This window comes from Arachis hypogaea, chromosome 8 (assembly GCF_003086295.3).
Source record: "Arachis hypogaea cultivar Tifrunner chromosome 8, arahy.Tifrunner.gnm2.J5K5, whole genome shotgun sequence".
NCBI classification, from domain to species: Eukaryota; Viridiplantae; Streptophyta; class Magnoliopsida; order Fabales; family Fabaceae; genus Arachis; species Arachis hypogaea.
The window spans coordinates 14976840-15004770 of record NC_092043.1 but is presented as its reverse complement, the minus strand read 5'-3'; the positions used below and the strand labels follow the sequence as shown (position 1 = coordinate 15004770).

Genomic DNA, 27931 nt, shown 5'->3' with positions numbered 1-27931 from the left:
GAATTTCTTATTAGTGAATTGTGTCCCATTATCCGATATGATGGATTATGGGATTCCGAATCTTGTCACTACTTGCCTCCACATGGATTTCTGGCAATTTGCTGAAGATATGCTGGCTAGCGATTCTGCTTCTACCCATTTGGTGTAGTAATCTATGGCTACTATCAAGTATTTTACTTGCCCCGGCCCGGGCGGGAATGCTCCCAAGAGGTCGACTCCCCACTGGGCGAAAGGTCGGGGCGCCATCATCATGCTGAGTTCTTCAGGTGGGGCTTTGTGGAAGTTAGCATTTTCTTGGTAATTTTTGCATTTTCTGACGAACTCCTGGGAGTCCAACATCATTGTGGGCCAGTAATATTCTGCTCGGATAACCTTCCTAGCTAGCGACCTTCCTCCTATATGGTGACCACAACACCGCTCATGGACTTTGCTCAAGACGTAGTCCATTTAGTCGGGGCGTAGGCACTTGAGCAAGGGTTGGTGGAGCCCTCGTTTGTACAACTGTCCTTATATGATCACATACTTGGGGGCTTCCCTCCTGGTTTGCTTATGCTTCTTTTTCGTCTGGGGGCGTTTTGTCGTGTTCCAGGTATTGGAAGATGGGATCTATCCAGGAGGGGGTTTGGGGTCTGGGTTGCACATAGGATGACTGCTGGTTCCGTTGCTAGTCCTTGGATTAGAGATATGTTTCCTGTTCCAGGTTTGGTTCTTGCTAGCTTGGAGAGGAGATCTGCTTGGGCGTTCCTTTCCTTGAAGACATGCTGGACTATGACTTCCTTGAAGCTCTTGCATAATTCTTTTACCCTTTCTAGATACTTTTGCAGTAGTGTGTCCCTAGCCTGGTAGTTGCCGTTTATTTGGGATGTGACGATTTGGGAGTCACTACTAACTTCTATTCTTGATGCTCTGACTTTCTTAGCTAGGATTAGCCCTCCTATTAGTGCCTCGTATTCTGCTTGGTTATTTGAGACTGGGAAATCGAACCTAATAGACTGCTCGTAAGCTACCCCTGCCGAGCTCTCGAGGATGATTCCGGCCCCTCCGAATGTTTGGTTGGATGCTCCGTCAACGTGGAGCTTCCACCGTGTGTTCGGTATCTCGGGGGCTTCTCCTGCGACTTCTACCAAGAAATCTGTCATTGCTTGGGCTTTGATTGCCTGTCTGGGTTCATACTGCAAGTCATATTGGGACAGCTCTACCGCCCACGCCATCAGTCTCTCCGCGAGGTCGGATTTTTGGAGGACTTGTCGAATTGCCTGGTTGGTTCTTAGGATGATCTTATGCCCTTGGAAGTATTGTTTGAGCCTTTTCGACGAGGTTAACAGGGCATAGGCCAATTTTTCCAGCTTGATATATTTTAGTTCTGCTCCTTGGAGAACTTTGCTGATGAAGTATACTGGGCGCTGAGTCTTGTCTTCTTCTCGGACAAGGACTGCCGCCATGGCCTGTGTGGTCACTGCTAGGTACAGGTAGATGGGTTCTCCTTCTTTGGGCTTGCTGAGCACGGGAGGTTCTGAGAGCACTTTTTTGAAATAGCTGAATGCTTCTTTGCATGCCGGGATCCATTCGAAGATGATTCCTTTCTTCATTAGGTTAAAAAATGGGAGGGCCTTCTCAGCCGAGGCTCCAAGAAACCGGGATAGAGCTGTGAGCTTCCCGGTTAGTCGCTGCACGTCCTTGATGCACCCTGGGCTTGTCATTTTAAGGACGGCTTCGCACTTGTTTGGGTTAGTCTCTACCCCCCCTTTGCGTTATCATGAAGCCTAGAAATTTTCCAGCCTCCATGGCAAACACACACTTGAGTGGGTTGAGCCTCATGTTAAATTTCCTTAGTGCTTCGAAGATAGTTTGGAGGTCGTCCATCAGGCTGCTTGATTTTGCCGTTTTTACTAGGACATCGTTGACGTAGACCTCTACCGTCTTGCCGATAAGGTCATGAAAAACCTTGCTCATCAGTCTTTGGTAAGTGGCCCCTGCATTCTTTAATCCAAATAGCATTACTTTGTAGCAATAAGTGCCTCCTGGTGTTATGAACGCTGTCTTCTCTTGATCAGGTTGGTGCATCGGGATTTGATTATAGCCGAAGTATGCATCCATGAAGCTGAAGAAGCGATATCATACTGTCGAGTCTACCAAGGCGTCGATGTTGGGGAGGGGAAAAGAGTCTTTGGGACATGCCTTGTTCAAGTCGGAGTAGTCGACACACATTCTCCATTTTTCATTAGTTTTTTTTACTAGGACGACGTTGGATAGCCATGTCGAGTATTCGAGTTCTCTGATGAACCATGCTTCAAGCAGCCCGGCTGTTTGTTTGGCGACTTCATCGGCCCTTTTCTGGGACATTTTCCTTCGCCGTTGTGCTACTGGTTTTGCGTCTAGTTTGATGGCTAGTCAGTGGGATATGACATCGGGATCCAAGCCCGGCATGTCTGACGGCGTCCGTGCGAAGAGGTCGCCATTTCCCCTTATGACTTCCACAAGGGGGCCTTTGAGTTCATGGGATAAATTTTTGTTTAGAAAGGTAAACTGTTCTGTCGACCTCTCTATCTGGAACTTCTCCATGTCCCCTTCTGGCTCTGGTCTTGGCTTGTCTTCCACCCTCACATCTAGATCGGCCAAGAACACTCTAGCTGCCCTATTGGATTCCTTCCTTAGGGAGAGACTGGCATTGTCGCATGCGACCACCGCTTCCAAGTCTCCCCTAACGAAGCCAACCGTTCCTTTGTCTATCACGAACTTCATTGTTAGGAATCTGGTGCATATCACCGTTGAACATTCGTTGATGGTTTTCCTTCCTAAAATGATGTTGTAGGCTGTGGAGTCTCTGAGGACTACGAAGTTTGCCATTACGACCTCCTAGCGTCACCAACTCCAAGGCAGATTGGAAGTGAGATCGTCCCGTCGGACTTTATGTAGTTGTCGCCTAGCCCTATGACACTGTGTTGGTGGGTCTTAAGGCCAGACTCCCTAAGTCCCATGGTGTCAAACACGTTCCTGAATAGGATGTTGGAGTAAGCTCCAGTATCGACGAGAATTCGCCTGACCAACCCGGTCCCAACCACTGCCGTGATCACCATGGGAGGGTTCTCAGGGAGGTCGTGAAACCACTAGTCTTCTGGGTTGAAGGATATTATGGGAGGTCCTCCGTTTGGGGTGGTGGGACCTCCTGTCGAAATGGAGAGGATCTGGGTATCCTTCTTTGCTGCTGACTTAGACTTGGGAGGGGGGTTATCGCGTCCGATTACGAAGTTTACCGCAAAGGTCGGGGGGTTGTCAGCGGCCCCTGCGAGTTCTTGTCTCGCTTTGACGGTCCTGCTTCGATCTTCTTCTGAGCGCTCCCGTTCTCGTCTTCTTGGCTCTCGGATAAGTCGGGAGAACTCATTCAACTTTTCTTCCTGGATGGCCTGTTCTAAGGCTTCTTTGAGGTCGAAACAGTCTTGGGTCTTGTGCCCGAAGCCCTTGTGATAATCGCAGTAGAGGCTTTTGTTGCCTCCCGTTCTCTCTTTCAACGGCATGGGTCTGGATAAGATTCCCTTGTTCGCGATTTGCTGGTAAACTTCCACTATGGCGCCGTGAGTGGCCTGTAGTTTGTGAACCTTCCCACCCGTGGAGGTTGTTTGTGCTGTTTGGCTGGGGTTCCGTCCCTTGGGGCCTCCTTATATCTATCCACCTGGGTGACCTGCCGTGCTGAAGGGTTAGGGAGCTGCCGCTTATTAGCTGCTACTACCTGACTGACTTCCTCATCATTGATGTATTCTTTGGCCACACTTTGAATTTCCTGCATAGTCCACACATGCTTAGTTGTGAGGTGCTTTCTAAAGTCCTCGTTTAGCAGGCCGTTTGTTAGGCAAAGACTAGCGACCGAGTCCGTGAGGCCGTCAACTTCCAAGCATTCATCGTTAAACATGTCCAGAAACTTTCTGGTCGGTTCCCCGGGTTTCTGGGTGACCCCTAGCAAGTTAATCGGGTGTTTTGCCTTGGCTATGCATGTCGTGAACCGAGCCAGAAAGCTTTGGGAGATGTCCGCGAAGGTCGTAATGGACCCTTGTGGGAGGGCGTTGAACCATCGGATCGCTGGGCGGGCCAGCGTCACAGGGAATGCTCGGCATCTGACCGCGTCGCCTACTCCTTCCAAGTTCATTCTTGCTTCAAAAGCTGTTAAGTGCTCCTGGGGATCCTTGGTCCCGTCGTACCTCATGTCCGTTGGCTTGTCGAAATTCTTCGGAAGCCGGACCTTGAGGATTGAGGGGTGGAAATGGGTGGCCCCCATGATTATGGGTTCTTGTTGTTTCCTGGCTTTCCCTCTTTGGGATTCCTCGTGACCCTCGGACCTGCCTTGGTGAGGTCGAGAGGTTGCCTGCGTGTGTGCCTCGTCGCGCTTTGTTGGACTCCTTTCTCGGCTCTCTGGCCTTCGGGAAGGAGAGCGGGTGCGGGTGCGAGATCGGCTAGTGTCGCCCGGGAGTGGCTGACGTCTCCGTGGGATCGGCTCCTCGCTGTCAGCTCCCGTTCTAGGTTTTGTACTCTGTGTTTGAGTTCCTGCATGATCTTGGCGCTATTGGCTCTTGTCCTGCTGAAGGGACGCCTCTCGGGGGTTTTGGTGTAAATCTGTTGGTTAGGTTGAACGGAGGAACATGGGTGTTTGGCGGTACGAGCCGTCGAACTCGCCCTACTCAGGCGAGCCGCTCCTCCTTCGTGAAGCTCCTTCGACGTGGGAAGTCGCTCCATGTCTACAGGGTCCCCACAGACGACGCCAATGTTCGTTACCTGATGATCTCGGGTACTCGACGGGTCGGATGGTGATGAATAGGGGAGCAGGTGAGACCCTGAGCTGACGTGGAGAGAAGACAAAGACACGAGCTGGTGACGCCGGAGGCGGTGTGAAGCATGGGGTGGCCACCTATAAGGACACTCTGACGATCAAGTCAGTGTCCGTACGATGTGGTAGTCGAATTAGGTAAGAATGTTACGTATCTTGGGGGGAGAGTTGCCTCTCTCCTTTTATACTGTGTGGGGCGGGCCCTGAGAATGACCTAGCCCACTGTCCAAGAAGCTTCCATGAGCTGTCGTAATCCACGTGGGAAGGGTAGGTCGTTCCGGATCCCAGGTCGGGACTTCGGGTCATGATTCGAAGGTACCGGCCCAATTGGTATCCTGAACTGTACGGATGGTAAGTCAAGTATCTCTTGGGTCGGGCGTTCTAGGGTCCGACCCGTCAGGGGTGCCTTGGGCCTGGATTAGGGGTGGTGTCCCGACCCGACGGTTAGTAGACTGAACTTGGCAGTCCTTACCAATAATTATATAAAATGTTTTAGATTGTCACTGAATGAAAATTAAACTCATTAATAATTTCAAAGTTGAGTATCTAATTTCCATAGGAAAAAGCAGCAGACCTGTTAGCAAACAGTGCAAGCGATCGCAACTCGCAAGTCGCAAGGAACCCAAACGCAACTGCAAAAGTTAGAAAATTTATACAAAAAAAGAAAGAAAATTTATTAATTAGTTTTATGATTCTCATTTTACAAATGTTTGACCCTTTCACTGTACCCGCGTCGCAGCGGATGCTACCCCTTTCTCATTCCCTGCTACCACTACGCCACAACACTGCACAACCAACACAGCATGCTTTGTTCGATCACCGTGCACCTCGCGGATCGGATCTGATCTCAGAGGCGCAATCGAATCCAATCGAATCAACCAAACCCTCCCTTGTTCCCCTAAACCCCTTGTCAACCCTACTCACTGGTTCTTCTTAACCCCCATTCTAGGGTTCTTAACTTCTTCCATTTCCGTTTCCTAATTCTTAATCTTCGATCAATTTTCCTTTTTTGGTTTACAATGAAGTTTCTGTGCGGTAAGAGCGTGCTCGAGTTTCCTCTCGCTGAATTTCGCGAGCACGATTGAAGAAAGAAACAAAGAAGGGAAAAACTGAAATTCGGTCGGTTTTTTTGTTTTCTTCACTGAGAGTGGTTGCTATTCCCTGATTCCAGAGAATGGCAGCTTCTCCCGTCAACTTTCTCTTTGGATTCTTGCTGCTTTCTATTACATTGTGGCTTCTGTTCATGTAAGATCGCCATTGTACTCTTTTTTTACTCTCTTTGTTCTTACTGAGTTTGTGTTTGTTTGGCTATTTCCACTTCTTGTTGCTGTTTTTGTTAGTGTTGCGGTTATATTAAGTGCGTTTGCCAACAAACAGTTAGTATTGTTTTTGTTTGGTAGATTAGATTCGTTAGCTCAAGTAGAAATTTGAATAGAGGAATAGAGTAAACTTTAGATTGTTGTCTCGCGCGTGAAATGGTTAGTGTCATTATTTGATAGGTAGCATTCTTCTAGCTTTAGTGTAGATTTTGTACTGAAGACAGTTGAATGAGTGAGGGGTAAGAGAGGAGTCAGTTTTGAGTCAAAGGGGGAAGTTTCTTGGCTTTCGGACTACGATGCTTGTTCTAGCCAGTCACGAAGCTGTGAGTGGGGATTGGGAGGGTAGTCTGCCTAGGATTTTGGAAAGGTATAGAGGAAATAGTGTTTAAGGAAAAGATGTGAACAAGTGGTGCCTTTGGAATCGTTGAATAGCAATATGGATACGAACAAGCAGAAATGCAGAAGTAGTGCAAAACCACTCTGTAATTAGTTTATTCATTGTAGGTCAAACATTAAGTCCTAGAAGGAACTTCATGACAGAGATAAATCTTCTTTTAGTTCGGTTTTCTAATTCCGCTGGATCTTTCACCTGCATTCGATTTTCTTAAGATGATAAAATAGTTAGTTGTCTTTGAGAATTGAGATGTTCTTTTTTTTTCCTCTAATTATTTATTTATTTTTTTCATTTCCCTCCCCAATATGTTTTTCTCTAATTTTTTATTATTCCTTTTTATTCTTGCTAATATTTTATAAAATTATCTTATAGAGTAATTAAGCAGAAGTAGCAGCTGGGGGTAAGGGAGCGGATGTTCTTCCATATAACTTAATTCATTTATATCCATATTAGAGCACAAGAAAAGTTGATAACTGTGCTCCTACAAAACATTACTCAATTGGCTTCTCATCACAAACAATCAACAATCAAGTTAGGTAGCTTAAGTTAGTCTTGAGTGTGTCTCTCCTTCTCCTTAAAAGAATTTGATGATGGTTAGATACCCGTTAGACTAACACAACAACTTTTGTTCAGGGGATGGAATATAGGCACCTGTAACTTCTGGGATAGTTTGGGGTTGAGTGCTATTTTGGCAAACTTAAAGGGTAGCATCTGATAATTGCCCTATCTTATTTTACACAAGCTTAAGGAAATAAATTATTATTCTTATTTCCGCAGGGTAGCTTCTGAAATCTCTATATTTATATGTGCTTTAAGTTACTATTTATTCATGGCAGCTTTGAACTTATTAGAGGATAAACTTGTCATTATTGTGATACAATTCAGCAGAAATGAAAATGGGTCAAAATGTTCTATTTCCCCATGTAGTGTTTGTTTGGGAGGGATACGTATCTTGCTATCAAATCATACCACATTGGTATCTTTTGATACATTGACATTGACCTTTTTGTTTTTTGTTAATATATGTTTGTGTATTTTACTTTTGTGCAGATGCATTGGTAATAATAACTAATTTTGTTTGGTTTATGAATGACTATTAAATCACCATTACTTTTAGTTATAAGTAATAAAAATTCAATAGATGCTTGATGCATTTTAAATATAATATCACTTGGTTTTGATTATGCATCTTATTACAGATTTGCTTCTGGGTTGTTGGCTTGGATTTTGAGCCGGATTTTAGGAGCATCTGTTGGATTTCGTGTTGGTGGTTGGAAATGTTTAAGAGATGTGACTGTGAAGTTTAAAAAGGTTATTTCATTTTCTTTATTCGCTGCCTTATTTCATGGTAGGAAGCCTTTTAGATTATACATTTTTTTTAAACTACCTACTAATTTAGTAGTTAAGAATCCTATATTTTTATTCTATTATTGCCATTTTTTGTTTCTCTTACCAGACTTGTGTCTTTTAGGGCTCATGGGATTATATATTTTGTTGATTCATAACATGTACAGGGTGCTATTGAATCGATATCTGTTGGTGAAATTAAAGTCAGCTTACGGCAGTCCCTGGTCAAACTTGGTGTCGGTTTCATGTCTCGAGATCCAAAGCTGCAAGTGTTAATCTGTGATTTAGAAGTAGTTTTGAGGCCTTCAAATAAAAGCATTGGGAAGAAGAAAACTCGCAAATCCCGTGCTTCAGGCAGGGGGAAGTGGATGATTGTAGGAAATATTGCAAGATATTTGTCAGTTTGTGTGACTGATCTTGTTTTGAAGGTGTGCATCTTCATAGTGTTGATTTTTCTTTTGTAGTCAAGCATATGTTGACTGTATTTACTACCTGTTGTGTCTCTCTCTCTCTCTCTCTATCTCTCTCTCTCTCTCTCTCTATATATATATATATATATATATTTGCATTTAATATATTTAGCAAACATATCGTCAACTGTGATAATTATTTTAATGAGAGAAAATAGACCATAACTCAGTATCTGCTTATAAATTTAAACTAGTTTTATTAGAATTTCTTTCCCCTTCCCCTATTTTGATCTTATTATATTTTTCTTCTTTCAATGAGGATTTCTCATGAATGTTGCAGACTCCGAAAGCTACTATTGAGATCAAGGAATTGAATGTGGATATTTCTAAAGATGGTGGATCCAATTCAAATTTGTTAGTTAGACTGCAAATTGTACCTATTACTGTTTACATTGGTGAGCCAAGGGTTAGCTGTGATCAGTTATCTAATTTAAGTGGTGGAGGATGCAGTGGACAAGAATCCATTACTGCTATGGAAAGGTCTTCTGCTCCTTTTGTTTGTGAAAAGTTCTCTGTCTCATGTGAATTTGGTCATGATAGGTATTTTTCTTCTCTTTGCATCCTTTAATGTTAATCATCAGCTTGTTAGAGTGGTGGTTGTAGAATATGAAGTAGGTTTATTCTCTCTTTTAATTTGTTGTTCTTTCCTCTTTCCAAAAGTTACAAATTCTTTAAACTAAATGTTTGACCTATTGGCAGAGTTACCAACTAAAAGTTGTTGGCTTACATGACTACAGTTTAACTTGGATAGTCTCATTATTTCCTGTGTTGTTGTTTTTATCCTTTTATATCTAGTAGTACTAGGTTAATTTTGTTTTCTTCTCTTTTGACACAGGGAAGTGGGCATAATTATTAGGAATCTGGACATTTTAAGTGGTGAAGTCACCGTGAATTTGAATGAGGGGTTGCTTTCAAAAAACAAGAGTTCATTAGAGTCTTCTTCGGGGTCTGAAAAAATTATAGGGTCAAGTGCTGATTCTCTGAGTGCAAAAAGGACATCAAAGCAGCAGCAAACACTTGCAGCCTTCTCCAAGTATGGTTCGATGTTTCCTGAGAAGGTTGTGAATTTAAACCTTATTCCTACTTATTATTTTTTCTGGGCTCTAAAATTGTGAAGATATCACATTATGGAACTTGGTGGATTTGCTACTAGCTTTATTTTTATAGTGATGTGTCTTTGGTTTTGTTTGGTATATGTTTAAGATAGAAAATGCAGAAACACTAAGACGACAATGGGAGAGTGAGTCCTTTTCCCCACTTTTTTTGGGGTGGGTGGGTATGTGGCCGCCCCTGCGCTCGGGGGGGGGGGGGTTGGTTCAAACAAATTTTATCCTAGGAGAGATATTTCCTGTTATATATTTGTGCCATTCTTCAAATACGTTTTTTCTCCCCAATGTCTGCGAATTTTTGTCTTGGGACAGTTATAAAAACGGGGGCCTTTGTGCAGCTTTTCTTAAACTTTGGCTTCTCGTGTGATGCTTTGTTTGTGAGTCTCCTTGCTGAGGTTAGATCTTGTTTTGTTTATGGCTTGCTGGACCGTTTTGGCTTTTGGGCAAAATGTGGTTCCTACACATGTAGTCCCTGAGTATGTATGTATGTATGCATACATGTATGATCTTTGGTGATCTCAATATCATTTGAATATTGGAAGTCCAGGCCCTATAAAGTATTTAATGGTGCTTATATATTTTGATAATCAGTTTGGGCTGAAGCTAGTTGATTATATCTTTGTTGTTTTTATTTAGTCAAACTAACCACTTGCTATTGATAGGTTAGCTTCAATCTACCTAAGCTAGATGTGAATTTTGTGCATCGGGAACATGGTCTTTCCATGGAAAATAACATCATGGGCATCCAATTAAACAGCACCAAATCACGATCCACTGAGGATGTTGGGGAGAGTCCACGCCTCGATTTTCAAGTGGAGTTTAGTGAAATTCATGTATGGCGTCAGTGTTATCTTAGTGGAAATGGATATGATATCCATTTGCACGCTGCTTTGCTTCTTGCTGACTTACTTTCTTTTGCCTCATTGATATTGCAGCTCCTCAGAGAAGCTGGTTCTTCCGTCCTACAGATATTAAAGTTGGATTTGGTCTCTTTTGTGTATATACCAGTACAAGTGAGTTAATTGTTTGCAATTCACATAAAGCAGCGTTATGTTGCTGTAAAATTGGTAGTTCTCTGATTACTACACCTGAAAAAACATACATAACATTATGAGCCACAAATCGTAAAAATGCCTGTTTATATATATATAAAATATTGTTTCGCAAGTTGAATTTGTATCACCTTATAATAGATAGCAGAAACTGTTGCATCTCTGTTGATTTTATTTTTTAGAACTTTTCTCTAGTTCTAATAATTTATATATGTATATTTGATTTAACAGCAAACTACTGCTTCTTTTTCATTATATGACTGGTAAAGTGTCAATAGAATTGACTAGATGAGTGATAGCATGGCATGTTATGATTCTTCTATTTGCTAATTGTTGTCTTAATGTACCTGTAGTAACACCACAAACTCCTCCCACTAACATTAAGACAAATAACCTAACTATTTTGATGGAGAAGTAGACATCCAATTATTATTTTTAAAATATATGTTCTTCTAAGATATTTGGTCCCTCAATGTTTAAAATGGACATTAATTAAATCCTGTCTATGTTTAGACAACGATTTGTGGATATCTTGTATAAAGGACCAATAACGGTTGGAAATCTTTAGAAGGCTAGTTTATATTTTGCATATCTTTCAAAGACCAATTAACCGTTTGCTTATGGAGCAATGGATACAAAGAGGATAAAATTCTACAATATTTTTGGAAAAAATAATCAAGGAGCAACATAAGGTAGAAAAACTCAACGTGAGACTCTTTTTGGGGGGTATGGGGGTTACATAAAAATATTAGCTTTGTAGATGTGTTTGTGTGTATTTTTCGTGTACGGCTAGAGTTTTAACCTTTTTATTTTTGATGTTTTATAATGTTTTAACTGCTTAGAGAGTTTGCATTTGCTCTAGTAACTTATGACTGATTGTTGTTTTGGGGGGTGTATCCTCTGCTTCAGCCAAGCTCACCTGTTAGAGCTGAGACTGAAATCAAGCTTGGAGGAACTCAGTGCAATATAATAATAAGCAGGTTAAAGCCTTGGTTGCTTGCCCAATCTGGCCAATCATCTAAGAAGAAAAAGATGGTACTTCGTGAAGAATCTTCCGTTGTAAAACATCAATCAAGTGATATCAAGATCATCATGTGGACATGCAATGTCTCGGCTCCTGAGATGACAATAGTTCTTTTCAATATGGTTGGCTCTCCAGTGTATCATGTAAGTTTATCATGATGCATCATTCTTGGATGTTTTTCATATCCTTTTGTCAACTAACTAGAAAGAAAAAATATAATGAGGCAACAAACCAAATAGAATTTATGAGAGAAAGAATGAAATTTAGGAAAATAAATTAGAGGAACAACGTTATCAGGTGCGGGATGGAACAAAATTAATTAGAGGAAGATGAATTGGATAATCATTATTAGATTGGTCATGCATGCATTTGAATTGTCTAGTACTTTTTGATAGATGTTAAATGCAAGGTAGTGAACTCGTAGTTTTTATCTTGATTTGGAAAGCTGGTACAAAATCGTAATTCGTAAAATCCTAAAACGAAACGTAAACATAACTCTAAATTATAAAAATATAAAAAGAAAATATAAGAAATTTTACAACATGAAATTAGTTACATAAAAACTATTTCAAACAAATTACAAGTAACTATTCAATAATTTTACAACAACGAAAGCTATTGAATGATTCAGGAACAACAATACAATAAATTGAATAATTCAACAAAAGTACCTCAACAAGCGTAGAATATACATATTAAAAGGAATAGGCAGCAACACAGTAGACAATAGAGTACAATAAAGTAGAATAATATAGCAAAATTAGCACAACAAAATAACAAAAACAGGGCACAAGGAAAGAGCCAACAAGGGGAAAAAGTTTACAATAACTAACAAGCGACGGAAGCACCAACAGAGGAGCCAGTGACTATGAGTCCGGGGTGGAGACTTAAGAGAGAAGGAAAGCAAGTCTACGGAGCAGAGGGTGAGGGAACACTGGTGCCATGGCAAAGCACGTAATAGAGGAGGAGGGAGCATCAGCCGCGGTCTGCCTGCTTTAGAAACCCACACACGATAATCTTCGGCAATAGCAAGAGGAAAAGAGACTCGAGAGAGGGGCAAAGCCGAAAGTGCAGCGACAACAAGTAATTCAGGATTCAACATTCCCCTTCACCGATTGGGCCTAGGTTCGGTCGGGTTTTCATTGCTATACGAGAAAAGCAAGGTTTTAGACCACCCTTCTTCTTGAGATGTATTTTTTCTGTCAGAGTCGCGATTTTGGAGAGTTTACGATTTTACACGGCGCTTCTGCACGATTCCTACTCTACATACTCGTACAGCAGAAGCGCAACGAAAAGAGGGAGTTGAACCGTAACAACGTGCGGTTCTACGAGGTTGCACGTGATTTTGTCAACATTGGTTAAGTGGACTAAATAGTTAGTATTTTACTCATAAATTATAATCCAATTGAAAATTCCTTTTTCGTTTTGATAGAAAAAGAAATAAATTATAATAGAAGAGGACAAGTCATTCTTAGAGATATAATTATTCATGTATATCCTCCTATCAACTAATATTTTAGAACAAGTAGTTTCATGATATGATATTAGAACTTCTATGACCAAAAGGTCTAGAGTTTGATTCTTGTTTACCAAAAATAAAATTTTCAGCATAAGGCAAATAAAAAAAAGGTTCTATGCAAAATTCATGCAAAAACCCAAAAGAGCAAGCTTGTTAGAGATGTAACCATTTATGTACCTCCTATCAACTTAAGCTTTTGGAATAAGTTATCTCAGGATAGTCATCCTTACATGGTGTCTCTTCTTTTTCAATCTCTGAGTTATCATGTCTCTCCCTTCTTTCTTGAATAGTTTTGCGTTTAGGGAGATAGGCTTTTAATGCAAGATGCTTTAATACTAAGCTTAATGAGATAATCTTTTCAATTTTGGTTATTTTGATGTTGGGGAAGCTAGCAGATTAAAAAAAATGCAAATTTCTGTACATACCCCTGAACTGATACCAAAATTTCCAGCATCTAGTAAATTTCATTGTTAATGGGGTAAAATAGGATCATTGTCAATTATTGGTTTCAGGTCTTCCCTTTTGGTTGAGTCTTGTTGAAGAGTTCTTATGAAGGGTTCTTAAGGAATGGTTACCAAATAAGAGATCTATTAAATCCCGTTCAATGAACCAATGTTGATTGGTTTCAGTCTATAGTTTTGGATGTTGCTAATTTATTTCTGTTTTTTTTTTTTTTTTTAATGATTAAAATGATTTGTGTAACAAATCTGACAATGAAGTATCTAACTAATGCTTTCCATATCTAGGGTTGTTCTCAATCATCACATCTGTTTGCAAATAATGTTTCTAGTATGGGGACCGCAGTACACGTTGAACTTGGTGAGCTAAATCTTCACTTGGCTGATGAATATCAAGAATGCTTGAAAGAAAGTGTTTTTGGCGTGGAATCAAACTCTGGCTCCATTATGCACATTGCCAAGGTTAGTTTCGATTGGGGGCAAAAGGATGTTGAATCCTCTGAAGAAGATGGTCCCGGTTGTAAGCTAGGTTTATCAGTTGATGTGACTGGCATGGGAGTTTTTCTAACATTCAAGCGTGTAGAATCACTTGTATCAACAGCTATATCCTTTCAAGCGCTACTGAAAAGCTTATCTGCTTCAAAGAGAAAATCGACTCAGAGCCAAGGGCGTTTGACAAAACCTTCAGGGAAGGGAACTCAGTTATTGAAGTTTAATCTTGAAAGGTGTTCGGTATATTTATGGGGTGAGACATCCTTGGAAAATACTATTATTCCAGACCCCAAGCGAGTTAATTATGGTTCACAGGGTGGTAGAGTTGTAATAAATGTGTCAGCAGATGGTACCCCACGCAATGCAAACATAATGTCCACTATTTCCCACGAATACCAGAAGCTGAAGTACTCCTTGTCTCTTGAAATCTTCCAATTTAATTTGTCTATGAACAAAGAGAAACTGTCCACACAGATGGAACTTGAACGAGCCCAATCTATCTATCAGGAGTATATGGAGGAAAATAGGCCAGTAACAAAGGTGGCATTGTTTGATATGCAAAATGCTAAATTTGTACAGCGATCAGGCGGTCTTAAAGAAATTGCTGTCTGTTCCCTTTTCAGCGCTACTGAAATCAGTGTAAGGTGGGAACCTGATGCACATCTATCGCTAATTGAATTTGTTCTGCAGTTGAAGTTACTGGTACACAATAGGAAGCTTCAGGAGCGTGATAATGAACACATAGGCGATATGTCTCACATACAAGATGCTAATAGGAAAAATGAAGGTACCATTGAATCAGGGCACCATGAAAAGCAGAAGAAGAAAGAGTCTATCTTTGCTGTTGATGTTGAACTGTTAAGTATATCAGCTGATCTAGGAGATGGAGTTGAAGCTACGCTTCAGGTACAATCAATTTTCTCTGAGAATGCTCGCATAGGTGTGCTCCTTGAAGGACTCATGCTTAGTTTCAATGGGGCGAGAATATGCAAGAGTAGTCGGATGCAAATTTCGCGAATTCCTAGTGTCACTTCTAGTGCATCTGATGTAAAAGGACATGTAGTCACAACATGGGATTGGGTAATCCAAGGTCTCGATGTTCACATTTGCATGCCATACAGATTGCAATTGCGTGCCATTGATGATGTCATTGAGGATATGTTACGAGGATTGAAACTCATAATTGCTGCCAAAACTAACATGATTTTTCCTGTGAAGAGAGAGAGCTTGAAAGTTAAGAAACCTAGTTCGGTACAGTTTGGATGCATAAAATTTTGCTTACGCAAATTAACTGTTGATATTGAAGAGGAGCCACTGCAGGGATGGCTTGATGAACACTATCAGTTGCTTAAGAAGGAGGTTGGTGAGTTGACTGTCCGGTTGAACTTTCTAGATGAATTTGCATTGAAGGCGAAACAAGGTCCAAAATCTACTGACACCAACAATTCTCATGATAGAAAAATCTATTTTAATGATGATGAGATTGATATGAAAGATTCTGCTACTATTGAATCCATGAGAGAAGAAATTTACAAACGATCATTCCGATCATATTACCGAGCATGCCAGAATCTAGTGTTACCTGAAGGTTCAGGTGCTTGTGCAGAGGGTTTCCAAGCTGGTTTCAAGCCCAGTTCTTCAAGAACTTCTCTTCTTTCAATAACTGCATTAGACTTAGATGTTAGCTTGAAAAAAATTGATGGTGGAGATGCTGGAATGGTTGAGGTTCTGAAGGAGCTCGATCCTGTTTGCCTTGAGAATGATATTCCATTTTCCCGATTGTATGGAGCAAAAATTCTCTTAAATATGGGGTCTTTGGTAGTCCAGCTTCGGAATTACACATTTCCACTTTTCTCTGGAAGTTCTGGTAAATGTGAAGGCCGTGTTGTGTTGGCTCAGCAGGTAAGATTAATAACTTCCATCATGTCTCTTTGTTCAGTATAAACCTTGTTATGTTGTATATTGTTCTCATCCTTTCATTAAAGAAGGTCCTTTTAGAGTACTGAATCACGAGCTTGAAGTGATGCGGTAAATAATCTACTGTATAGCCGGACAAAATAATTTCAAAGATGAAAATACTATTTCAAGAAATATCTGTCTACATGAATGGGTCCATTGTGAGATAAAATGTCATTAGAGAAGTCTTTGAGAACTCCAAGAGGAGGATAAGATAACCTCTTACTATAATCCACAATATACTGTAGAGCACAAATCACTTAAGTTGGCGGTTTTTACTCTCATACAGATGCTGAGATATTGTGACAGTCCTTGGTTTATGCCGTAACTTGGCGCTGAATGGTGCAAAATGCTAGTATTCTTGATGATTTTTTCTACGATAAGCCTTTTACCGGATAGGATTGCTCCAGTATCCCTTTAGTGCTGCTCATGTGCTGCTATGGATTTAGTTTGGTTTTTCTGCTTTGTTTGTGAATATTAAAATATTATTTTATATATGTCTGCATCAATGTATGTTTCCTTTTGGTTAAGCTGATTTCTTTGACCTATTTTGGGAAGTAACTGCGTGGTAATCAACATGATAAAATTTCCTTCCATTGTCGTCTGTTTATTAATTTTCTATTTAAACTAGGCAACAAGCTTTCAGCCTCAAATATATCAAGATGTTTATGTTGGGAGATGGAGAAAGGTCCAGATGCTTCGGTCGGCTAGTGGTACTACGCCACCAATGAAGACATATTCAGACTTGCCAATACATTTTCAAAAAGGTGAGGTGTCATATGGGGTTGGTTATGAACCAGGTTTTGCTGATGTTAGTTATGCTTTCACTGTGGCCCTTCGGAGGGCTAATCTAAGTGTGAGGAATCCTGGTCCACTTATTTTGCCACCAAAGAAGGAGCGGAGTTTGCCTTGGTGGGATGACATGAGAAATTACATCCATGGAAAAGTTTCCTTACTGTTCTCTGAATCCAGATGGAATATTTTGGCTACTACAGATCCTTATGAAAAGGTTGACAAGCTTCAAATTGTGACTAGCTCTATGGAAATTCACCAGTCTGATGGCCGTGTTTTTGTTTATGCTGAAGATTTTAAGTTTCTATTGAGTAGTTTGGAAAGTTTGGCAAACAGACGCGGTTTCAAAATTCCAACAGGCGTCTCTGGTGCATTTCTAGAAGCCCCGGTCTTTACTCTTGAGGTTACAATGGACTGGGATTGTGAATCTGGAGATCCCATGAATCATTATTTATTTGCGCTTCCAGTTGAGGGCAAACCTCGTGACAAAGTGTTTGATCCCTTCAGATCCACTTCTCTTTCCCTGCGATGGAACTTCTGTCTAAGACCGTTTCCTCCATCAGGAAAACTGTCCACTTCTTCCATTGCCAGGGGCAATGTTGAACAAGATCCTACAGTCTATGATCCTTCTCACATAACCCAGAATGTTTCACCTGCTTCCCCAACGTTTAACTTTGGTGCTCATGATCTAGCATGGATTCTAAGATTCTGGAGCTTGAACTACAATCCTCCACATAAACTGCGAACTTTCTCTCGTTGGCCTCGTTTTGGTATTCCAAGAATTCCCCGATCAGGAAATCTTTCTCTAGATAAAGTGATGACTGAATTTATGATGCGGCTAGATGCCACACCAGCCTGTATAAAGAACATGCCTTTACATGATGATGACCCAGCCAAAGGGCTGACTTTCACAATGACAAAGCTGAAATATGAGCTATGTTATAGTAGGGGAAAGCAAAAGTATACTTTTGAAAGCAAGCGTGACATTCTCGATCTTGTTTACCAAGGTCTTGACCTACATATGCCCAAGGCTTTCCTTAATAAAGAAGAGACTACTACTGTTGCCAAAGTGGTTAACATGATAAGGAAAAGTTCACAATCTGTACCCATGGACAAATTATCCAGTGAAAAAGGTCACGCAACAGAGAAAAACCGTGATGATGGGTTTCTATTGTCATCTGATTACTTTACTATTAGAAGACAATCTCCAAAGGCTGATCCTGTTAGGTTACTAGCATGGCAGGAAGCAGGAAGAAGAAATGTTGAGATGACATATGTACGGTCCGAGTTTGAGAATGGGAGTGAAACAGATGAACACATGCGGTCTGATCCCAGTGATGACGATGGTTACAATGTGGTGATAGCTGACAATTGTCAGCGTGTGTTTGTCTATGGTCTGAAGCTTCTTTGGACTATTGAAAACAGAGATGCTGTCTGGGCCTGGGTTGGAGGTCTCTCCAAAGCATTTGAATCACCCAAGCCTTCTCCTTCTCGACAGTATGCTCAGAGAAAATTTGTTGAGGGAAACAAACAGTGTAATGGAGCTGGTACCCGTCAAGATAATGTTTCCAGGTGTTCTCCTGCTGTTAATATTTCCAATTCTCCTTCTCAGCATGCAGGCACTTCTGTGTCACCATCGTCTCCATCAAATACAGTTAAGGGGGACAACTTCCGCTCTGGTATATCCCATAAATAAATTTGTTAACTGCTATATTTGGACATGCAAATTAGAGATTAATGACACACATGAAGTGAAATGATAATTAACAATGGCATTTGTTACAAACAACAAACTTAATCATTGGTTTTATTCCTGCTAAGCATGATCTGTTCTTGCATATGTTGATTGAGAGTTTGGTTCCTCCTTTGTGAATCCTTTTTGTTGTGTTGCTAGCTATAAACGACAGCAAAGATGATTCAGAGGGAAAGCGACACTTTATGGTGAATGTTATTGAGCCGCAGTTTAATCTGCATTCAGAGGATGCCAATGTAAGTTTGAATACAATTTGCATTTGAGTTGAGTTTCTGTTATGCTTTCAGAGGGGATATGCACTGTGCTCATTTTGTTCTGTAAAAAATTTTGAAGTATCGAGTGAATTTGCAAAGTAAAGTGGTACAAACATCTTTTTACTTTATTTACCTCCTGATATTTTAGTGCTTAGTTATACATAGACATCACTCATGCCTTATCACCTCAACTTTTTTGTTGGACAGGGTAGATTTTTGCTTGCTGCTGTAAGTGGTCGTGTTTTAGCCCGGTCATTTCATTCTGTCCTTCATGTTGGTTATGAGATGATTGAGCAAGCACTTGGTACCAAAGATGTGCATATTAGTGAATACGAACCTGAAATGACATGGAAACGAATGGAGTTCTCTGTTATGTTGGAGCATGTGCAGGCTCATGTGGCACCAACAGATGTCGATCCAGGAGCTGGATTGCAATGGCTTCCAAAAATTAGTAGAAGTTCTCCGAAAGTGATGCGTACAGGTGCTCTTCTTGAGAGAGTTTTTATGCCTTGTGATATGTATTTTAGATACACAAGGCACAAAGGGGGCACTCCAGAACTGAAGGTAAGCTATTCTTGTATCCTATGATTCGCATACTAGTCTGTAATATACAAACATGCCCCTTTTTTTTTTCTTTTATGTAAATGCATGTAGTCCAAAACATGATTTCTTTGAAGAGTAAGTTTTCTACTAAAGATATGTTGTTTATCCCAGTTGTTACTTTTCTGTTTTAAGTAGTATTTTGCTTTTCTTTCTTTTTTGTTTTAAGGAATGTTTTACTGCAGGTGAAGCCGTTGAAGGAGCTCATATTCAATTCTCATAATATAACAGCAACAATGACATCCCGTCAATTTCAGGTCATGCTGGACGTCTTGACCAATCTTCTCTTTGCACGCCTTCCAAAGTAAGGATGCATTAGCTTTCTGTTTTGCTGAGCTTCTGTCTCTTCATATATATATAGCTCCTGTTTGCGGGCTCCATGGTTAGGATCACTATAATTTCATATCAAAATTTTAGCAATTTGTTGGCTCTTTCAAATTTAATGAAGTAGCTCCTGTTTGATGACTACATGGTTAGGATCACTATAATTTCATATCAAACTTTTAGCAGTTTGTTAGTTCTTTCAAATTTAATGAAACCAATTTGAGTTAGGTATTTTCGTTAAAAGAAGTAGCTCCTGTTTGACGGCTACATGGGTAGATCACTATAATTTCCTTCACAGTTGGGTTTTTCTGCTGTTAAAATAAAAACAGAATTTCATTAAGATATGGAAGAAAAGATACAAAGAAGCAGAGGAAAAGGTATCCTCCCATCTAAAAGAATAAAAAGAAAATCAAAATGTTAGTGAATCATGGTTCTCCAATCTATTAACATGTCTGAGAGGGATGTCATCTGTTTATCTTGTGCTTTATTGCAAATACTGGAGCAGTGGCTAGAAGTAGAATGATATAATAGTTTTATTTAAAAAGTTTACTGTTGTCACCCTGACATCTTTTTATTTATTTGTTTAGAGTTATTTACGTTGTGTGATCATTACATAAATGCCATCTCTTTATTCCCTTCAAGATAGTTAAACAAAATCCAAGATGTTTGTACTATGTGATGTGTTTTCAAATTAAATGAGTGTATTGCACACAACTCAGGCCTCGGAAAAGTAGTCTGTCCTTTCCTGCTGAAGATGATGAAGATATTGAAGAGGAAGCAGATGAAGTAGTTCCTGATGGTGTTGAAGAGGTGGAACTTGCAAAAGTCAACCTTGAACAAAAAGAGAGAGAACAAAAGTTGCTTCTTGATGATATTAGAAAATTGTCTGCTTGGTGTGACACCCCTGGATCTCCATGTCCAGAAAAGGAAAGTGACTTGTGGATGATAACTGGTGGAAAATCTGTGCTGGTAAGAATTGAATGTGGTTAACAATATTTTAATTGAGATGAGTAAATAGGTTGATCCCAATTATAGATGCTTGTTTTAAATATTATATCATCAGGTAGTACTTTCATGGTGATATTTTTTCATTATTTCAGTTCTTGAGATGTTGGTATCCATTGGCAGAAGTCGGTAGACTTCTTAACTGAGTAAATTAGTGATTTGAAAGCGGTTCTTTTATTGGTTGATGGACCACTTCGGTTAAATCTTAGCGATTACAGAGCTAAATATTTTTTACCAGTCCGTTAACTGGCTGTCCTATTGAAGTGGAGATCCAGTCCCATTTTCAGTCTTATAGCCTAAATGATACTTGAATTCTTTGCTTTCTTTCAAACAATTAGTGGAAGAATATGCGTGTCTTTATCATTAGCCTGAGTTTGAGATGCATAGGATACTTTTATATCAATAGTCATATCCTGGTAAATAACAGATGTGCAATTGTGGATGCCTAATCAGCAGTATTCCAATACTGACAGGTGCAAGGACTGAAGAGAGAACTTTTAAGTGCACAAAAATCCAGAAGGGATGCATCTGCATCGCTAAGGATGGCACTACAAAAAGCTGCACAGCTGCGGCTAATGGAGAAGGAGAAGAACAAAAGTCCTTCCTATGCTATGCGCATATCTTTGCAAATTAACAAAGTTGTTTGGAGCATGCTTGTCGATGGTAAATCATTTGCTGAAGCAGAGATTAATGACATGGTAATGCTAATTTTCAAAATTATTCTTTCTTCCTACTTTCGATGTTTTCTTGTGAAACAAGCTAGTCCCCTTTAAATTTGCTTCTATGTTAAATTTTATCATTGCTAATTCTTGCCCTTTTCAAATTGTATAGTTGGTTAGAGTGAAGAAGGTGGGAAAGTTGAGAAATAAAATGAAAGCAAGAGATAAAATGCAAAGAGTGAAACTGATTTCTATTTCTTAAAGCGTAATTTTACAATAGGTTCATATTTTTGTCAGCTCAGTGTTTGCAAAACAGAATAAGCACCCAAGACAGCGGTCTTTATCTAACTCTAACAATTAACTCTGATAGATAACATACTATAACAGATAGCAAGCTTCATGACCTTCATAAGCTACATATTTCAGGAGTCCATCACTTAAATATACTCCATGGACTAGATACAGAAGGAATTGGTATGTGATAGTCTTCTGCTTTACCAGACCACTGATTGTCTGTCTCTTATGCTATAGGAGATAGGAATGAAATCGTGTAACTTTTTCTAGTTTATTTCTATCTTGCCCATGTTTCTGTGCAGGTGTGCTAGAGAATCATTGATCTTTGCTAGTGTTTAGGTCTGAAACTTTTTTTCTTTTTGGACTAACAACGGTATGCTAATTCAGTTTCATTCTTCCAAGACAGATTTATGACTTTGACCGGGATTACAAGGATGTTGGTGTTGCTCAGTTTACAACAAAATATTTTGTTGTCAGAAACTGCCTACCCAATGCCAAGTCCGATATGCTTTTGTCAGCATGGAATCCTCCGTCTGAATGGGTAAAGTATGTAATGTCTTTTTCATAATTTATTGATGCTTATAAATTCATATGATGATATATTGTGTTTTTTTATGTCACACATGGTCGAGTCATTGGAAACAGTTACTGTTAAGTCATTTTACATGTCTACATACCTTACAGATCAGTATCATTTGGACATGATGACATCATCATGGTATATATAATAAATTATACTTAAATCTTGTTCAATAATTTCTTGCAAAGTTTTCTTGGGCCTCCATCAACCCTTAGCCACTGAGCTACTTTCATTTGATTCATCCTCCTCACTGAATTCTATACTGCCTAAGGTGAGATTCCACCATCTTTTGAATAGTTGGTGCAACTCCTACTTTTTCCGTCATGTATGCGTTCTTTATTTTGTCCTGTACAGTGTGTGGCTACTTATTAACTAAAGCATTTTCATCTCTGCTGCACTAAACTTATCTTCTTGTTGACTTTGTTCCATAGAACATAGAGGTACTTTTTCTTCTTTTTTTTTCCGTATATAAACCCCCAAAACTCCTCCATTTTGACCAACCAGATTGAATCTAGTGGTTTATATCTCCCTCTATCTTTCCATAGTTTTGGATAATTCAACCAACCAAGATACTACTACTTTTGTGTTTAAAGTAGATAATTTTGTGGATGTCTCAGTATAGACTCATTAATCTACACTTCTGTTTAGAACATTATCTATAGTTGCTGTTTTATTTTTTATTTTGTTTCTTTCCCAGAAAAGTGATGCTTCGAGTGGATGCAAAACAGGGAGCTCCAAGAGATGGAAATTCTCCCCTTGAACTTTTTCAGGTAATCATATCCTGAAGGTTATTATTTTGAATTATTAAATATCGTGAGACTTAAAATCAATTCAGAACAACAGAATCCATCTTATTCCTTCTCTTTTTTCCCTTTTGTATTTTTTTTACGTATTTATTTATATATTTATCATTGATAAAAATTGAGACCATGTGTATTGTTATATTGCCACATCAATATATTCCGCTTTACAAGAGTAAGATCTATTGGGGAACTGAAATTAAAATTTGTTATCTATAATTCTTTGCTCAGATTGTCAATCTTGATTCAGCTTGTTCCTAATACGAATTACTTTTCACTATAGGTAGAGATTTATCCCCTTAAGATCCATTTAACAGAAACCATGTACAGAATGATGTGGGAGTATTTCTTCCCAGAAGAAGAACAAGACTCTCAACGCCGACAGGTTAGTTTAGGATCATTTATTACTATTCTGGAATTCCAAGGGCCAAATATATAGATAATTATGTCAGAAGTTAACATAGTTGTTATTAAACAGGAGGTTTGGAAGGTTTCAACCACCGCTGGTGCAAAGCGTGTAAAGAAAAGTTCATCACTCAATGAAGTTTCTGCTTCAAGCAGTAACACAACAAAAGAGTCTGAGGCTTCATCGAAATCTGGCATCTCTGCGATGCTATTTTCTTCAAGTCAGCCGGCTGATTCTGCTCAAGTAAGTATTTGATGAATTGTCAAACACATGTTCAGGGAATACTAATTCTAGGGGAACACTTCTGTTGGGCTGCATTGTAAAAATTCTGGATACGAGAATTTTTAAAAAATGGTCATAAAGATGAGGAAAGGCTGAAGTAAAGAAGACTCCTATGCATTGGTCCTCCCAAATATAACACACAAACTTTTAAGGGCCAAAATGACAAGCTTTTCAAGCAGTATTAGTGTCACATTCGATCTTGTCTAATATTCTCCTGATTTCTATTATTTTAAGATGGTAGGTTTCTCATGAAGGGTTTTGGTAACCTGCTTGCAGGCCTCCAAGGTGTCAAATGTCAAAGCAAACCCCAGTACTGGTACTGATCCCGAGTTGAGAAGAACTTCCTCGTTTGACAGAACTTGGGAAGAGACTGTGGCAGAATCTGTAGCTAATGAACTTGTCTTACAAAGCTTCTCTTCCTCAAAAAATGTCCCATTTGGTTCTACTGAGCAACAGGATGATGGCTCCAAGAATAAATCAAAAGATTCCAAAGGTTTCAAAGCTGGTCGCTCATCTCATGAAGAAAAAAAGTTGGCCAAGTCACATGAAGAAAAGAGATCTAGGCCACGAAAGATGATGGAGTTTCACAACATCAAAATTAGCCAGGTGGGTAATTTTGGTCCTTTTGGTGAAGCTATTACAGATCATCCTTACAAATGACATTATAATTCGGATTTCTGCAAAATGTTATTTTGCAGGTTGAGTTATTGGTTACATATGAAGGACAGAGATTTGTTGTAAATGATTTGAAATTGCTGATGGACCAATTTCACCGGGTTGAGTTTACTGGGACTTGGCGAAGACTTTTCTCACGAGTTAAGAAGCACATCATCTGGGGAGTCCTAAAATCTGTGACGGGAATGCAGGTAATGAATGATTTACAGTTTTCTTCTTTTAGTGGTTGTATATGGCCTGCTGTTTTCCTTTCTTGATTCCTGTGCTATATATACCTACTACTATGAAGAGTAAGGATGTCATCAAACAAAACAAAATGAAACTTGAGTGAGTTCGATGTTTGTGTGATTCCCATTATCATTACTAGCAGTTTGACATGCTACCTTTGTTATTTTTTAATTAGGCTAAAATATGCTTTTTGTTCCTAACGTTTGTGATTTTTCTCAAAAATACCCTTAACAAACAACAACAACAACAAAGCCTTGTCCCACTAGGTGGCCATATACCCTTAATGTTTAGTTTTATTCAATTTCTTCTTTAACATTTTTGATTTGTGTCAAAATTACCTCTGAATGTTAATTCCATGTAAAACTTTAGGAGCAAAATTGAAAACTTTAAAGAGTAGTTTTGACACAAATTGAAAACATTAGGGACAAAATTGAATGAAATTAAACGTTAAGAATATTTTTGAAAAATATCGCAAACGTTAAGAAGAAAAAGTATACTTTACACTTAAATATATTTATAAATTTGAAACTTTTGTAAAATAAAACCACTAATTTATTTACTTCACATAAATATATTTATAGAGCGTGGGTTTGTGGTTGTTCCATTTTACTATTTCAGTTGTGTGCTTTTCCATGTTTGCACCACCAGTAAATAACTCCTCAGGACTTCGCATTTGAGAACATAAATATGATGATATAATAGATGTGAAAGAAATTTCAATATAATTAGGAGGGAAAACACTACATTGTTAGAGTTTTATTAGATGGTGATTCCCATTAAAAAGGCTTTTGTCAAGTCAAGAAAAATGTGTGCTACTTCTATGTTGATTATACAGGATGTGGCATGCCAGTTACCGCCTTTCTTATTTTTTGGAGATTAATATGAAACTTCTTTATTTCATTAATTTTAACTATACCTACTACTTTTTTTTTGTGCTAAATGTTTTTGATAATTTTATTTGATCATCAATTTGTAAACAGCATATTATGTTGCTTTAAATAAATAGTAATATATGCAGAGTCTGGTGGCAGCTTTTTCTTCTGAATTCCTTTAAATATTTTTCTACTATATCGGTGATGTAGGGTAAGAAATTTAATAACAAAGGTCAGAGTCAGCCCACTGGAGCTGGTGTTCCAGAGATTGACCTTAACTTTAGTGACAATGAAGGCCAGGCAGGAAAATCTGATCAGTATCCACCATCTTGGCCAAAGCGTCCAAGTGATGGTGCTGGTGATGGTTTTGTAACATCCATTAGAGGACTGTTCAACACTCAACGCCGCAGGGCAAAGGCATTTGTGCTCCGAACAATGAGGGGTGCAGAAGACAATGATTTTCAAGGGGATTGGAGTGAAAGTGATGTTGAGTTCTCTCCTTTTGCCAGGCAGCTGACAATTACGAAAGCTAAAAAGCTTATTAGGCGGCACACAAAGAAGTTCCGCTCCAGAGGACAGAAAGGTCTGCTCAAGTGTCACCCTTGTGCTTTTGCTAGCATTTTGTTTAGAACCCATTCTTTTTATGAAATGGAAATACTTTCTGTTTGGCTTTTTAGAATATCCTACATTAATATTATACTTATTACTGACTTGAATCATACAATCATACCCTTTATCCATCTTCTCCAACTTGCTGTATATAGCCTGTAGCCTAGACCTAAAAAGTACACTACCCCAACCTGTTTTGTTTAGTGGTGAAATTTTTGCAGATTAAAATATCTCATTAAATTTTTATATTTGCCTTCCTTATCTTTGCTGATTTTTTCAGGCTCATCCTCACAACAAAGAGAATCGCTACCATCATCTCCGAGAGAGACAACCCCATTTGATAGTGATTCTTCAAGCGGATCCTCACCATATGAAGATTTTCATGAGTAGAAATGGTTTCAGTAATTCCTTTACTTATCAGTTGTGTGCCACATAAAGTACTCTCTCTGGCAGCTGACCTTTTCTCTGTTGAGAAAGAACTCGATGGAAGAAACTTAAAGAGATACTATGAGCAGAGAGGTCAGGCGTAAACTGGAAAGAAAACAGGGGACTCGAGATATTTTGGCAATGCATGGTTTATGTTGATTGATTGATACTCAAATGTGTATACTCACCAATGTTGATTATAGTCAAATGTGTATGCTCACTGGCAACCCAAGAGATCAGTGTGATTCAGGGCCTTGCTTTCATCCCCTATCTTCCCATTTTCTGTTACCATCAACCACAGATTTCCATTCCTCCAGATCTCCAGTAACGGACATCTACCAGGTCATCCTTGTGTTGTATATTCTTGTAGCCACAGATCAATGTGCATTTTTGGGCTCCTAAATGTATTAGATAGAAAATTAGGACCCTAAAGGTTGACATGATTTTGTACAGACATTTGATTATATTTTGAAAAATAGAATAAAAGCAATATTCTCTCTTAACATCAGTGATATATATATATATATATATATATGGTTAGGTTATGCTAATCCATTTTCCAAGAGAATAATCTTCGTCTTCCTATATGGCATATTGGTCAGCAAATTTCTATTATTTATCCAAACAGATGTTTAAATTTGGAGAAAATTTTGTATACGTTATGGAATGACGTGTTTTTAACAAGGCTCCTAGAACACCAAATATAAAATATGACATGGTTATTGGTGAATGTGTTTATACAAAAACTTGAGTAAACTACCACTGCAGCATTTCTAATGAAGAAATATTTGAACGCAGTCAATTTTAATATTTTATCATAGTGGATGTCAAGAGGGTGAGAGATCGATATCTCTATCAAATTTGTAGTAAAGGGAGGTGTTTTCCATGTGATTAGCGCTTATGCACTGCAAGTGGGTTCGGACGAACAACACAAGATAAGGTTTTAGGAGGATCTAGAGAGTTTGGTTCAAGACATTCCTTTGGGAGATAAGATTTTCTTAGGAGGAGATTTAAATGGCCACGTTGGGAGAGAAGTGACTGGATATGGGAGTATTCACGGAGGCCATGGTTTCGGGGTGATTAATGCCGAGGGTAAAACTATTTTGGACTTTTTCTCAACCTTTGATCTTTTCATCGCAAATACATATTTTAAAAAGAGAGACGAACATCTTATAACTTATAAGAGTGACATGACAAGCTCTCAAATTGACTTCTTGTTGAGGAGAGTCGACCGAAAATTTTGCATTAATTGTAAAATTATCCCAAGAGAGTGTTTGACAACACAACATAGGGTGCTTGTCATGGATTTTCGCGTTGAGCAAAAGTTGAAAAAAAACATCATACGAAGAACCCAAGGACGAGGTGGTGGCGAATGAAAGGTGAAGAACAAAGAAGCTTCCTAAGACGGGTAGGAGA

At 39.2% G+C, this 27931-nt stretch overlaps 2 protein-coding genes across 6 annotated transcripts; one reads left to right on the top strand and one right to left on the bottom strand.

Moving 5' to 3' along the window:
• Positions 1-3562: 3562 nt before the first annotated feature.
• Positions 3563-4270, bottom strand: LOC112705042 (uncharacterized). Its single transcript, XM_025755901.1, has one exon. It carries the CDS (start codon positions 4268-4270, stop codon positions 3563-3565), a length of 708 nt encoding a protein of 235 aa, XP_025611686.1.
• Positions 4271-5482: 1212 nt separating this feature from the next.
• LOC112706261 (protein SABRE) lies at positions 5483-27018 on the top strand. Of its 5 annotated transcripts, none has more exons than XR_011864554.1 (23): positions 5483-6061; positions 7729-7840; positions 8044-8304; positions 8627-8886; positions 9182-9404; positions 10118-10288; positions 10391-10468; positions 11417-11674; positions 13797-15902; positions 16588-18427; positions 18643-18737; positions 18963-19319; positions 19541-19659; positions 20399-20648; positions 21158-21382; positions 22044-22178; positions 22915-22987; positions 23305-23402; positions 23496-23666; positions 23982-24311; positions 24404-24571; positions 25691-26063; positions 26370-27018. XR_011864554.1 is itself a non-coding variant. In XM_025757463.3 (23 exons), exons 1-23 carry the CDS (start codon positions 5991-5993, stop codon positions 26477-26479), a joined length of 7893 nt encoding a protein of 2630 aa, XP_025613248.1. In that variant the 5' UTR covers positions 5483-5990; the 3' UTR covers positions 26480-27018. The 5 variants fall into 5 exon arrangements, 2 of the variants coding, with proteins under 2 accessions (XP_025613248.1, XP_072056846.1); XR_011864553.1 differs by having other exon boundaries at positions 23301-23402; XR_003155687.3 differs by having other exon boundaries at positions 22044-22183.
• Positions 27019-27931: the final 913 nt, after the last annotated feature.